This window comes from Charadrius vociferus, unplaced genomic scaffold, assembly GCF_000708025.1.
Source record: "Charadrius vociferus isolate BGI_N301 unplaced genomic scaffold, ASM70802v2 scaffold147, whole genome shotgun sequence".
NCBI lineage: Eukaryota > Metazoa > Chordata > Aves > Charadriiformes > Charadriidae > Charadrius > Charadrius vociferus.
This window is the reverse complement of record NW_009649570.1, coordinates 6,054,738-6,069,046: the sequence shown is the minus strand read 5'-3', so window position 1 is coordinate 6,069,046 and position 14,309 is coordinate 6,054,738. Positions and strand designations below refer to the sequence as shown.

The 14,309-nt window shown below is 37.4% G+C and overlaps 1 protein-coding gene across 1 annotated transcript; it reads right to left on the bottom strand.

The window, feature by feature from the left end:
* Positions 1-5,951: 5,951 nt before the first annotated feature.
* Positions 5,952-12,259, bottom strand: STRADB (STE20-related kinase adaptor beta). Its single transcript, XM_009890184.1, has 11 exons — positions 12,248-12,259; positions 11,838-11,918; positions 11,345-11,444; positions 10,595-10,716; positions 10,028-10,136; positions 9,386-9,509; positions 8,665-8,836; positions 8,149-8,253; positions 7,685-7,914; positions 7,073-7,115; positions 5,952-6,584 (listed from the first exon to the last, which is right to left on the bottom strand). Exons 1-11 carry the CDS (start codon positions 12,257-12,259, stop codon positions 6,432-6,434), a joined length of 1,251 nt encoding a protein of 416 aa, XP_009888486.1. The 3' UTR covers positions 5,952-6,431.
* Between the last annotated feature and the right edge of the window lie 2,050 nt (positions 12,260-14,309).

The window sequence follows — 14,309 nt, the reverse complement described above, 5'->3', positions numbered from 1 at the left end:
TCCCCCCCCCCTCAGCGCGGAGCCGTTGCCCGCCGCCCCCTCGCGCCGCGCCGGCAGGTGGAGCCCCCTGCGCGCGGAGCCCGTAACGGCCGTTAGGGGGCGGTGGCGGGGCCGCCATGTCAGACTCGGCCTGAAGGAGGCGGCGGGGCTGCCCGCGGTCCCCCTGCGACCGCAGCGGGATCGGGGGAAGGGAACAGTTTTATCCTGCATGGCTGACCCTGGGCACGGTCTTTCTTCTTACTGGGTGTCATTGGAGGCTGGTGTGCCTGTGGGAGGGAAGCCTCTCTGCTTAATAGACTAGTTTCCATCCCTGCCTCATCTGGGGATGAAGAGACTTACTAATGAGACCAGGGCTGGATTTCTCCGCCTCTTCCATCCCCCTTTATTTGGTGGTGGCAGCCAATGCATGGCCTGTCTAGGAGCTGCAATCGAAACAGGAAACCCAGTCAAAAAGAAAAAAAATCTCATATGTTCCTACACACGAACAAAACTATTTGCTTTAATTCTGTATTTTAAATTTACGTAATCTTTTCCTCAAACTTAAAAATTTCTGGAGTCCTCCCTAGCTAAGGCAGTTTCCTGTGCTGATTTCCTGGACTGTATTCAATAAGACGGAAAAAGAGGGCATGGCTTTTCAAATTGTTACAGACAGGCCTCAGACAGATAATGATACAGAGATAAGGAGAAAAAAAAAAAAGGCAAGATCTTGTAGATAAATTTCCGCACCCACTGATAGATGTTGTAGTTAACCTACATAGTGAAAAACAAACGGTTTAATGTACTTTTGGAGAAAAAAAAACACAGAACAAAAAAAACAAAACCCAACAAACAAATAAAACCCCAAACCAAAAACCACAAAACCAAACAAAAAATCCCAAAACAACCAACAAACACTTTTGAAAAAAGAAAGGGGAAAAAAATTAAATAGCAGTCAAAAAAAGATTTTGAAGTTAGAAGTCTCATGATATAAGAGCAAGAAGAAATATCTGAAACAGTAACTACTACTTCCATTTTAAATGCTCGTGATGCTATTAAGCAGAATACCCTTGTAGGCAATGTCTCTCCTTTTCAGCAAATTGCTCAGCCAAGCATGAGGAAAAAGAAAAGTCGTCCAGAAATCCTGACTGGATTGTCAAAAGACAATCCAGTTTTGACAAAAGATTGTCAAAAGACAAGCAATGTAGTCAGGCTTCTAAGAAATGTGCCATGCCATGCCACCAGCATCTGGGTCAAATATTAACAAGTACACCATGTAAGAAGGAAACCCAAACTGGTTTAAGGAAATCTAGCGATGTTGTAAGGGAAAAGCATGGAAAGTATGCTGAACCAGCTCTTTCAACATTACATGCAACGGGGTCCAAGGATTCAAAATCATCTGTATTCTCCCATAATAAGGAAAACTTGAAGCAGAAAGTAAAGCATGAAAGACAGCACAACAGCAAGCAAAATAAATCATTCAAGTCTGTGATGGCTTCATCAGTTACTGCAGAACAACAGCTACCACAAACCATGAAAGCATTTAAAGAAAACTCATCTACAAGTGGCTTTCCAGACTTCACGTGGGCAAAAGGAAATCTGCCTGTAAGAATATTTTTCTTTTAATTGACCACATCAAACATTTGAGAACTAGAAAGATAATTGATATCAGAATGTAGAATAAATAAACTTTAAAAAAAACTGTAGTAGATGAACTCAGCATTGATAGTCTTGACCGATATGTAAATTTTGACAGAACAGAGGAAAACCTAGACATTCTGCCAGCGATCCCTCTGTTCCTTGCTTTCTGCTCGCAGTATTTTTATTATGCATATCAGGAAATTCCACTAGTAAAGATGAACTTGTCTGAGAACATGCCTAAGGTTTTTGAACTACACTGTGTCGCTTGAATTGTGAGTGCTTCTTTCAGTTTTTTTGTTTCATCTGATGTTATTGCTGCTTAGGTGCTGCTGCTAACCGTAGTTTGCAATGTTTTCTTGATTCAAATATTGCTTCCATATGGCTGGTGCAATTAGCCCCCCCCTTCTCACTGTAAACATCATAGATCACACTTTTGAAGGGATGAGATAGTTGGTGCTCCTGTAGATTTTCCCTGTAATTTTCATCCCATATGACACTGCTTTCTGCTCTAAACTGTCATATTAGAATTGTTGATCTTCCCTTCACATTCCAGAGGTAGGTTGAATTAAGTTGTGGAGTTGCTAAAATCATGGGCAGTGGTGACTGAGATCCTTGAACAAAATATGCTAACTTACTCTTCTTCTTGTGAGTGTGTAGCCATTATATATACTCTAATGGCTTAACAGGAATCATGTAAAATCTGTTAATAATGTATTTCCTATCCTTATTTTGTGTTAGTACACTACATTTTATTACTACTACTACTAATAGAATAAACATGATTAGCAAGATATGAGATTTAGCAAGAAGCAGACAGAGAGCAATAGGTTCTAGATAAAGTATTTTTATCCATGAATCTGGATTTGTGGGTAAATCCAGTAGTAATGGTGTATTTTGTAATCATACCTAAAAATAAAAACCACCACTCAGTTGCAGCTAATTTCTTATGGGCTTTTTTGGCATTTTTTTTCAGGAACTTCATGGGACTTTTGTATAAGTAACATACACCTATGTAACTAATATATCAAGTAGAATCAGTTTTTTTTAATTTGGGAATGATGGATGTTTCCACCGGAACCTGTTTAAACCTAATATTCTTTCTGTCATCCTATCGCCAAGTTTCTGGATAGGTTTAATTATATTAATACCAAATGTTATTCTGCTAGATGGTTATTAGTAGGCCACCTCAATTTTTCAGTGCTTTCTTTTTTAAATCCTAAAGTCGTTATTAGTCTGTTACATCAAACAACTTTATTTCATCATAGTATGGTTCTTACTCATAGTCTTTTGAGGTCTGTCTCACTAGATGTGTTGTGTAGTATCTCTGAATTTTAGTAGTTTTTCCTCATTCATACAGGACAGGGATGACCATCATCAGGACAGGTCATTACAGCTAGCTTAGTTGTTTCAGAGGTTTATTAGACAACCTAATATACTTTAGCAAAGCTACTTACTAGCATTAAAGACAGGATACGTAATTCACCTACTTACATATATGCCTCGTGTCAGAGACATTCAGAACAATGGTTTTCAAATGCTTTCCCATGATTTCACCCATCCTCTAGGCTAAAACCTGCTTTCATAGCACTTGAGAAGGAGGAGGTGGGGAAAAGAGAGGAGTAAGGTAAAAATAGTATTTTTTTCTAATGTTTACTTTTGTTCCTTAATAGCATCAAGTGGAAGATTGTTGTCTCTTCAATGGATATTTATTGCATTGAGACTCTAAAGTGAGTAGTTCATATAGCAAATCATGCTGATTCTGAGTAAATTACACTTTTTCCTGTGTTGATGCATTCAATCATTCACAAACTGCTGTGGTATCAGACCAAGGCAGTAAGAAACTCAACAGCGTCAAGTATAGATTCAGGATAATGGTAGCTAACCTAAGTTTTCTATTGTTACAGGTATTTCATTATTTTATGTGGTGTTAGATGCTAGCATAATGAAAGGTGGCAGCAAGAAACCCCACCCTTGTGTTGTTTCCACAAGTATTGCAAAAGTAACCAAGCTATAAATTTATGTTTTAGTGGCCACAAGAAGATTTTGCACATGTATATAAGTTTTATAAGCTCCTTTGACAATACCTGACATTGAGCCTAAATGTAAGAGCCTTGAAAATTTCAAGTCCAAGTTCAGTTCTAGATCATATTCTGATAATACATACATATAATTGGTATGAGTAAAAGTGAATAAACAAGTGCTCTAAAAAAAAAAAAAGATAAATTATTGTGCTTAGAACTATATCAGCTTGGAATAGAAAATCTCTGCAAAGTAGATCTTAACAATACAGATCACGAATCTCAGATTTTGAAAACACTAACTGTATGCAAAAACTTCAAATTTTCAGTGGAACACAGACGTTTCCAAGAACTTCTTTTCAGTCATAAGCTATTGAAACCTCCTTAACAATACCATGACTATACTTTTTTTTTTTGTTTGTGTTAACTGGTATTTCTTATTTTGCATTATTCCATAATAGAAAGTATCCCAGTTAATGAGCAAAGCTTCAGCAAACCTTTCAGCAAATGTAATCCAGGGACTAGTTTCAAGATTTCTGGTTATTTTAAAAATTACTAGAAGTCACAGTGCCTCTTAATTGCTTTTGTTTGAAAATACTGTAGTTCTTGAAAAGCAATAGTTCTAACAGTAAAAAACTTTTGAGCTTTTAAACTTAGAAAACTGTATTTCATTTTCTTAGAAGTTATGTCAGTACAGAAGCTGGACCGGTATTTAGAAGTAATTAATTTTTTCCACAGAAGGAGACAGCAGCAAAGTAACTCCACTGGAATACATTGTTGTTTAAACCAATTTATACTGACTTTGTTATTAGTATCCAAGTTCATTTTTATAGTGAGAGTGCAAGGCACTGTTGTTTCAAGAGAGTTTGCAAATACTAGTAGTTAAACTGCCTAAATTTTTCTGCAGTTTGTTTTTTTCTTTTAAAAAACTATTCATCTTTATTCAGTGTTTTTTAATACGTACAACTTCATGTGTGTTCTCACCTCTTCGACTTGCTTTTCACACGTACTCTAAAGTTAGCTGTCAATGCTAGATAATGTATTTGATTTGAAAACAGTGAAAATGTGTAGTGGATAGGAATTAAGAACTTCGGGTTCATGTGAAAACAGTATCTTCCTAAAAGTGCATAATTAAGTTATTAATATTTTTATGATCAATTTTCTAGTTTAGACAACTATTTTCTTACCCAGTGACTGACATAAATACAAAACTTCTCTCCTGCCGTAACAAGAAGCTGTTAATATGACTGGAATACAGTGAAAATAGAAGTACAAGAATTACAGAAATAAACAGAGACAGATAGGTTAAGTTTATTGAAAGGTTTTTAATCTTAAATTTCACATACTGGGTTTTGAAATATAGAGCTCTCTTCACAGCATAATGAGTAGAATCAACTTTTTTGTTAATACTTCAATGTGGTTGTTTAGAATTGTACGTCTCAGGCTTGTGTTTTGGCCACTTGGTCTTCAAGACGTTGTAGTGAAGCTGCTAGCAAAGCAGTGGTATTCTCAAGCTTGGCTGCAGACTGGCTCAGCTATGGAAGACTTAATGCGGAATGTTGTTTATGTTGAAAATTTAAAATAAATCCATTCAGTATTTATTTGTACACTTTTACTACAGTCAGAACTTACATCAGTCAAGTACTAGTGGCTTTGGGACATAACTTTTGCTAAAACACGGTAAGAATATGCAGCTTTTTAAAAAGAAACAGCTTTTGTTCAGCTTGGATTGCCTGGTACAGTATGAAAATTGCAGGGAGAAGAAAGGTAGTTTTTCATGTGACTTACAACAGATAAATACACCACAATTCTACAGGGTTTATTAGGTTCTTGTTATTGCTGAATGTATCCATGGGAATTTAACTGTGGCTTGCAGAAGAGGCTTGTTTGCCAGCAGCAGTGCCAGCGAAGCTCAATGCGTATTGTCTGTTATTTTAAGAAAACAGTATTAGGTTCTGGTAAGTTCTAGTATTGAACAGGACTACAATATAAATAAAAAACATGTACAGTAACTTTAGATTATTTAATATGATTCCTTAAAATTAACCCATACCTGTTACAAATTGAGACTCACTTTGCACAGTAAGAGGTCCTTAGATTAATTGCTGAAATGACACAACAATAAATGGAGATGCAAAAGCACAAATCTGTACTAAGAATGAAGACAAATGCAAGAGCATGAGTCACATTTTCAAATAGTTTAGCTTCTTTGGGAAACATGCAGTATTAAAACTGCATGAAAGATGATGCATAGGTAACTTTTGGCAAGTGTAACAGCACATTAAGTGAGAAAAATGTGTTTTGGGATATGTGAAAAGAGAAACATTTATTTGCATAAGCAACTAATTTCTGCAGTTTAAAATTAAGACTTGGAAGTGGAGGATTCCTCCTTACTCAAATAATGGAGTGATAATTAAAAGACAAACAGATTGTTTAAATAAGGTCACAGACAAAACCCAAGCCTGAATTCAGAAAGGCACACAGACTGCAGCAATATAAGCTGAAAATACAGTATAGAGTCAGATTACAGCAGGAACCCTCTTGTTAAGAAATATTTTTAAAGAGGGAGGTAAGAATTCAGCCATTCTCTATATACAGTTTTCCTTACGGTGAGAAAGTGAGGCACGGTGCACTTCATACCAACAGAAGAAGTAGGTAAGGAAATATGGCCACTTCAATGGCATTTTCAAGTATACCTTGTCTAATTGTATTTTAACCATACAAACTAAAGCAGCAAATACAAATCACATTTTCCTTCTTTGAAGCACAGGAGAGGTATGATTGTTTCATATTTATTTAGAATTCCCAGTCCGTATCATCTTGATTTGCAGTAATATGTCCAAGTTCAGTCCCAACTGCTGTTGAGGGCACTGCCAAGAACTCTGATCTGTTATTTTGAATAGGAGGTGGTAATAGAGACAGTAGTGAATTCTGTGTTTGTTCTTTTATCTAGAAAGAAGAAAAGTTAAACAAAACAGGGCTGCACATAACAGTCTACATAACCTTGCATCTGACTTCATTAAAAGCATGTGAAATCGGAGCCATGTTCGAATGTTACAATCCTCAAAATAACAGGATGAGGGGTTTAGCTTTTCTCACTCTACAGTAAGTTGAATTAGTCTTTCAAAACTAATTACATTAACTATGCAGTTCTGCTTTAAATTAAGAATATTAATCATTGTTCTTCTTAGTTAGGCTGACTTAAGTTAAACCAACTTTATCAAAGGTGAAATAGATTACTGTTACGCTTCCTCATACATCAGTACAATTTTGTTAAAAAAAAAAAAAACAAACAACAAAAAAAGTCTGAAGTAGATAAGCTGTGACATGATGTTTTTTTGGCTCCAGCTAACTTAATTGGAGTTGAATTACAAAATAGTATTTTGTGGCTTACTTCGGTTATAGCTCTGTCATTTAACAAAATGTAGTATACTCACCTGTTTGAAGAATGTATGCGAAAGCAAACTCCTTGCTGATGGCCTGGATCATAAAATGAACAATATAATTATGTTTTGGAAAGTAAAATACTGCTTTTGCAAAATGGGCTAGACTGACAAATCAATTTAAGCCCTGTGTTTTTTCATCCACAGGACAAACGTGAAGCATGAGAAAAGCAGCACAGAATTACTACATTCAGTTTGTAGTGAAGGCTCTACTAAAGATACCTGTTTATTTTTAAAGGCTTTTTCACTTTGCTCTTTAACAAGGTATTTAATGCCTCATTCAGAAGAGGCATATTACTGAAAACATATACTTCAGATTTTTGCTTCTTCTTGGACAATATACATGTTTAAAAATTCATTTAACTTGTTACAAAGTAAATTGATATTACAAGAAATTCAGGCCCGGGGGGTCAAACGACTGTTCATTTATCAGACAAGATAATTCTTAAATTACAAAACCAAAGGTAAGTGTAGTGTTTTGCATAGTACTTCTGGTCTGAAATTCTTACTTTAAACAGTATTCAACTAATTACTGTATCCTAAATTGTGGGCTATACTTGGTCTTAGATTGAAGTGACAGAGAATTATTTTTCACCAGAAGGTTACCTTTTCTCAGGGTCCTGTTGCAAGCAAAGTTCTACCAAGTTGTGGAAAGCAGGTGAAAACGTTTTGGAAAAGGGAATTTGTAGTCTTTCACTGGTCATTGTGTGTGTCATGCTCTCACCAATTCCAGAATCAACACCTGATCGGGAATTCTTCATCCTGGATTCCCCACGGGGGAAGGTATTTATATCCCAAGGACAGTATGTAGGACCTTTCAGCTTTTGCAGCAGCATCTAGTAGAAAGGAATAGAGTGTAAGAGTTTGACGGCTACCCAGAGCCATTCAGGCTAAGCTGCGAAACTCCAGGAATGGAAGGATTATTCAATCTGGAACGAAGCATGCACATTTGAAATAACAAAAAGCAGCCACCATTTCAGCACTAATAGCATTGGTTTCTTTGAGGAAAACAAACAAACAAACAAAAAGCTCAGAATCTTTTGATGTAGAATTAGAGTTTAACATCATACCTGAGTGCGAGGCATATCTTGAAAAGGAACAGATCCATTGGCTAATTCACATGCTGTAATTCCCACACTGTAAATGTCAGACTTCATATTATACCCAGACAAATCCTGTGAGAGAAAGAAAACTCTGCTGAATCACAGATGCCATTGAGCAGTGCTGACAGAAATACAAGTGTCTGTTTCAGGACAAGATTCCAATACCCTGTAATCTACATAGGATTAAGGCAATTAATTTGTGAAACCTCATGCTTTATTCAGAAATCTGATGGTTGTACTGAAGACAAGTTTTAGGACCTGCAGCAGTTTCCAGGAATGTCAGGTAAAGAGACCTAGTACAGCACCATCTTACCAACAGCTTTAAAACTGGTTCTCTTTAGAATTACAAATTCAGTACATCTGTGTCTTTCTAAAAGTTTCAATTCAACAGCTTCCACTGTACCTGTACAAGCAGCCTTAAGTTAGAAGTTGAGTACTTCCAGTAACTTTGAATAGGAAAAATGAAGTGTAATTTATACTAACCTGTCTCAGTAGTTCAGGGCTCAGCCAAGGAAGCACAGATGTACTAAACTGGGGGAAATCATATACCACCTTTGACTTTTGTCCATTGTTAACTAAACTGTAGAGGTTGTTTAAGCCAGAGAGAGAAACCAGCCCATCCCCTGAAATCAGAATGTGGCTAGCTTTAATATTCCTGTAACATAAAGTGGTAAATTTTAGTTATAAAAATTACTCAAAGCACTACTAGAGTAGAAAGGCTTTCATGTTTCACTAACAAATACTGAGATGTTAGCGTGCCATTCTTTTCAGCAGATTATTTTAATGGAAGTTCTTCACTCAGTATGAGTTGTCTTTTTAATACAGTGCCAAAAGAAAGGACAGCTGATCAGCAAGAAAAAACTGCCAGAAACAGAAATTGGAGAAGGGCCCTCCTTCCCTGCAAGGGGTGTAAATTAAGGAAGCCCTTTCTACAACTCCTATTCTCTTGCGTTTCGGAGAGACAAAGCCAGACAGATGTAACAATTGGCTTTAAAAAGTGCATGAATACCATTCTTGTTAAGCTTCTGCAAACTTGGTTTTGCTGTATTATTGAAAAAAATTGCTTCTGCACTGTCTGACATAAGGCAGCATATAGAAAAAGGAAGGAGACAACATTTAAGCTGAAAATGAGTTTTGAAGTGAAACTAAATTCTTAATAAACTGCATGCTGTGATCTGATTCTTAACTATTGACATTCTCCTACCTGTGAATGTAGCCATTCTGGTGCATGTAATTTAATCCTCTGATTGCACCAAATAGAATGTTCCCTATCAAAGCTTCACTCATTCCTTCAGGAAAGTAAGTATTCAGCAGGTGTCTAGCTGAACCTGGAAGTGAAAAAAAACAAACCACCTACCTGAGCCTAACAAGCCTTTTTCAAGTTACTTGTCTATGCTTGCTTCACTGTATACACACATCAAGTAGCATTCTCATCTTTATATTGACTGTGGTACATCGAGAATAGATGTAACTGATGCATCCATCAGGCAAAAATCACACTGAAGTCATGCATCTGTTAACTGAAAGCCTATGCCAAACCTGTATTCAATCCAGACAAGTTTTCTGTTGGCAAAATTCAAAGTTGCATAAAGTCAAATGCATCTCCCAGTTATCATTCCTCACGTGGTGGGTGTTAGGACTAAGGGCTATTTAATGTGGTTCAAATACCAATCTTCACTGGGGTGGAAGATTATGTATAGAAGACTTCTCTAAATAAATCGTTTGTGAACATTTGTTTTTTTTCTACAAGACAGGAGATGCTTAAAGAAAAACCTCTCATGGACCATGTGGTCCAAATTGTATCAGCACTTTTTCCTATTCTGAAATTGCAGTTAACAATTCTTACCATAGGCCATGAATGGGGAGATGACCCAAAGCCAACTACCAGCTGTAAACACTGTCCAAAGCGTCATTATATTGGGATGCTGGAAGAAGTGGGATAAAACCACCTCATTCTATGGAATTAAATGAAAGTGGATGTGTTAACCACAAGACAACAGTCTTACTAAGAGCATTAACTACATCAGTAATCAGTAGAAAGAACTGTTCCCTATTTATACAAAGTTGCAGGTGATGTGCACAGCCTGCAATAGAAATGTAAATAACTTGCCTATAAATGCATTTGTCTGATGTAAATTTAGTTTGCTCATAGTCCAAAGTTTTGGTGTTAAATACAGAGTAGAGAACATGTTTGAAAGAAAAAGTTGCACAATTACAGAAGTCTTTCTAAAGCACTTGTCATCTGTTTTCTTCAGAAAGCAACCCTTAAATTTATACATGATATTCTACTCCTTTGCAGGAAAAACTTGACTGAAATGACCCAGGACAAACACAAAGGCTATCTCTGTTTAGTAGCCTCATATATGTTCATCTCTATCTTCATCAGACTTGTGCAGAAATGCTGTTGCTTTACCTGTAAGGCTTTCAAGTGGTCTTCGGAGCAATTTTCTAGGTCTGTGATCCTTACAGCAACTTGCATGCCTGTAGGCGTATGCCGTGCAAGGTAGACTGAAGTTAAGTTGTTGAACCTCCTTCCTGAAACCAGAAGTGGCTACCTTAACATTGGAAAATATAATAATCCACCACATAATCTCCTTTATATTTAGAGATAATTTTACAGTTCTAAAATTACAATTGATAGCAGCATGACCTTTTCTTTAAGAATGTCAAGAACTTAAGTAGTTGCAGCAAAATATACCCAGCAAATCAATTAAAGCATGGCTTGGCTATTTTTAGAACAACTAAAAGTGTTTAAACATTTGTCAGTATGAATTATACATTTGAATGAACAACACTTTTATCATGTATATTCACATAAACATATGCATACACAGTAGGATTCAGGGCAGCCACCCTTAGGACAATCAACTCCGGTAGCCAAGTGACAAGACATGATGTTCCACATATCACAGATTTAGAAAACTGATGCACAAACATCAAGTGAAAAAAAAAAAAAGGTAATTGTTGATTTGTCTTAAGAACACAAGCAATAACTGAAACATGAGCAATGTTCTGCACTTTTCTCAACTAAGGAGACACAAGAATAGTCCTAGTCAGCTGGTAATACATTTTCCAAACGTAATATTTACTGCAGTTAGCAATAACACATTGAGAGCATGCATCTCATTTTAAATGGAAATATTTTAAGGTACACTTTTGTTACCTATTTCCAGCTGGAGTTCATAGTGAGAGACGTTAGAAGAGCAAAATACCATTTCATTCCTTCCTGTAGATGGGGGAATCCAGGCTAGATCAGAATCAGCCTGACAGCGAGGAAAAACAGTTCTCAAAATTACTATGTCATTTTTAAACATGTACATGTTTAAAATTAACGCAGAAATAGCATTACTTAGAATGCTGAGATCAAGTACTCAAGTCAGAACATTCAAGCTGGTGCTTCTACCATTACACTGAGACTTAAGTTTTATGAGCTACTGGGGTTGTTTTTTGTGGGTGCGTGTTTGTTTTGTTTTAAAACAGTACAAGATCAAGAGTAACACTTAGTCACCTAGAGTCTTCTTCCAAAGTGGAAGCCCAAAGCACTCTGTTTATTTTTGCTGTTAACGTTTTAAGAAGTACCCCCTAATGAGATTATTTTTAATATGTACCAGGTTTGTATTTAACGTTGCCAGTTAATGTTTCTATTTTCTTCTTACCAGGCATTCATGGACGCTGCTCTGAGATAGCTCTTCTGGTCTGATTGATTCAACTGGTGTACGTAGAATACAGGAACAGTCCTCAAGAACAGAAACAAGTCAATGTTAGTGGAGTTGCTGCAATTTATTAAACATGGCAGTGAGACAACATCAGAAGTAGCCCCTATAAGCAGGAGTTCAGAAAGTTTTCTGCTACAAGGCAGGCAAGCAAGAGGTTAAGAAACTGCACAGAGCACATACACAGCAGACCTAGAGAGAAGAGATACTAAACAGTCTCCTTCACTGAAAGTTGATACATCTCAGCACTGTGGAAATCCCCTCAAGCAATACATTTCACCAGAACTTCTTCACATTAAGGTATGTCTGTGTAATAAGGAATTTCTGCCAAAGATTTTTAAATACAAACTTACCAAACAAGACATGGAACCACTTTAGATCCGGGGAAAAGTCATATACACCCATTTATCCTAGAAAAATTAAAGTAGCAATTTAAGCTTGTACATAAACCTGTGATAAATTTAAGTCTCTTGAATCACAACGGTGAGGCATTCCTCACAGTTAACATGTACCCAAACCCCCAAAACTACAGCTCTGGGAAAGCCTGCTTCTATTGAGCCTTTAAGCAACATACAGATTTCAAACTCCATACTAAAGACATGCAATATAAATTCCAACTCAAATTTACTTTTTGATTCATAGGTTTAGAGATTTTATCACTACTTCTGAACAAACAATTTAATTGCAAGTTAACTGTATACGTGCAGAAAGTAAAAAGGAGTGAATTCATGAATCCCTGGCAGTTTGTAGGAAAAAAAAAATAATTGTCTGTTGTTTTAAAGGAGCACAGCTGTGCTAGTCAGACCTCGGCTCAGCTGTGTGCAGCTGAACCAGCTCACAAAAAAAAGCAAGCCAGAAGCAATTACACTTTACATTTCACAAGCAAGAGAGGAAATACTATTGTAAGGGACTTAAGTTAAAAAAAAAGAGGGGAACCAACTCAGATAATTTTCACTTTACTTAGGCTACAGAATCAGCATTCAAACTCCCTTACAAATCAGAGCAGCCACCCTGAAAGTCCTCCAGCAGACTTACTTTCTATCTGATGCTTTGAAAGCTTAAGCAGCGAGGAGAGATGACTATGTCTAATATGCATATCAAAGCTTCTGAAGTGCAGAGTGGGACTAGCTAATTTACTTTAGCTGCAAGCAAGTCTTCTACCATGATGAATCCTACTTGCTGGCTGACATAAAGTCAGCTACAGGAGGTAGTTCCATATTAATATGTAATTATTGCTTGATAGTTAACTTTAAAAAAATGAAGTACTATATCAGAAACCAATCAATTTGTTTATCAAGAACTAAGCTTGATTATATCTCACATTTAAATTATGTATGCTATTTCATCAATGCAATGCTCTTGACAAGCTAATAAGCTCCCACCACCCCATCCACTGCCAAATATCCAAGCCACTCCCAATCCCTATTTTTTTACCCTGAAAATCTCCTTGAAGTAAAGAAATACTATAATTCCTTATTAAAGATGAAAAACAGAGACAAAAGGAGATCCTTAGTAGGTATTTGGCACCTTCAGAGGATCAGGGCTTGACTTACCCAACTTCACTGAGGAAGTCTGAGGCGGAGTAGGAAAAAACATATGCAGGTGCTTCAAGATACTGGCCAGCACTGTAATGGCTATGGCATCCCTCTCCTACATGGAAAGAAGATACCTCACTCCATTGTACAAGAACATTTGTTCTGTTGCTTGGAATACAAACCCACAAAAGCTAAGATGGAGAATAAAGTCTTAATAACTGTGATAAACTAAAGTAAAATCATTGTAGAATTTGTTGAAAGGGCTATAGCCAGCCAACAGAAACATCCATGATCTGCTTTTGTTCAAATAACATTACATTTGTAAAATTTTTATTTTTGTTTTTCTTATGTAGTTTAACATTGCTTCCATTTTCAATACAGTTCTGGATCGTGTCCCTACATAAACCTTTTCCCCGTTTCCACATTCTTTCCATATCGCAGGCTTTTTTTTTTTTTTTTTTTTGTACTACGGATAGTGACAGTACGGCACAGCTGAACTGACACATTTCATCCCAGCTTGGCCAAGGCTTCAGATGTAGGGGAGAAAGAAAAACAGGAGGACGTGCCCGTGAGCCGGGGGAGCGCGGAGGCTCCGCAGCCCAACGCTCAGGTACGGCGAACGCGCGTTACTCGGGTCCCACCGGCGCCGGGCTGCAGCCGCGGTGTTTGAAGCGACCGAGGCACCTCCCGGTCGTTTATCCCGAGTTAAGCGACCGGTCCGTGACAAAAGTAACGGACCGTAAGGGAAGGACGCCCCGCAGGCTCTCCCAGGAGAACTCCTCCCTCGCTCCGCTGAACTCGTACCTCGGCGCCTCCGCCTCCTCCCGCGCCAGGCGGCGGTTTAACGGTGCCCTCGCCTCCCTCCGCACCCCCACCTCCC

What these genes read in the sequence shown, in the direction of transcription:
- STRADB (XM_009890184.1), bottom strand. An exon ending in CAGAATGGCTACATTCACAG is followed by an intron (nt 8,837 to 9,385) that starts GTAGGAGAATGT and finishes TTTATGTTACAG; the next exon opens with GAATATTAAAGCTAGCCACA. An exon ending in AAGATATGCCTCGCACTCAG is followed by an intron (nt 7,915 to 8,148) that starts GTATGATGTTAA and finishes CCTTTCTACTAG; the next exon opens with ATGCTGCTGCAAAAGCTGAA.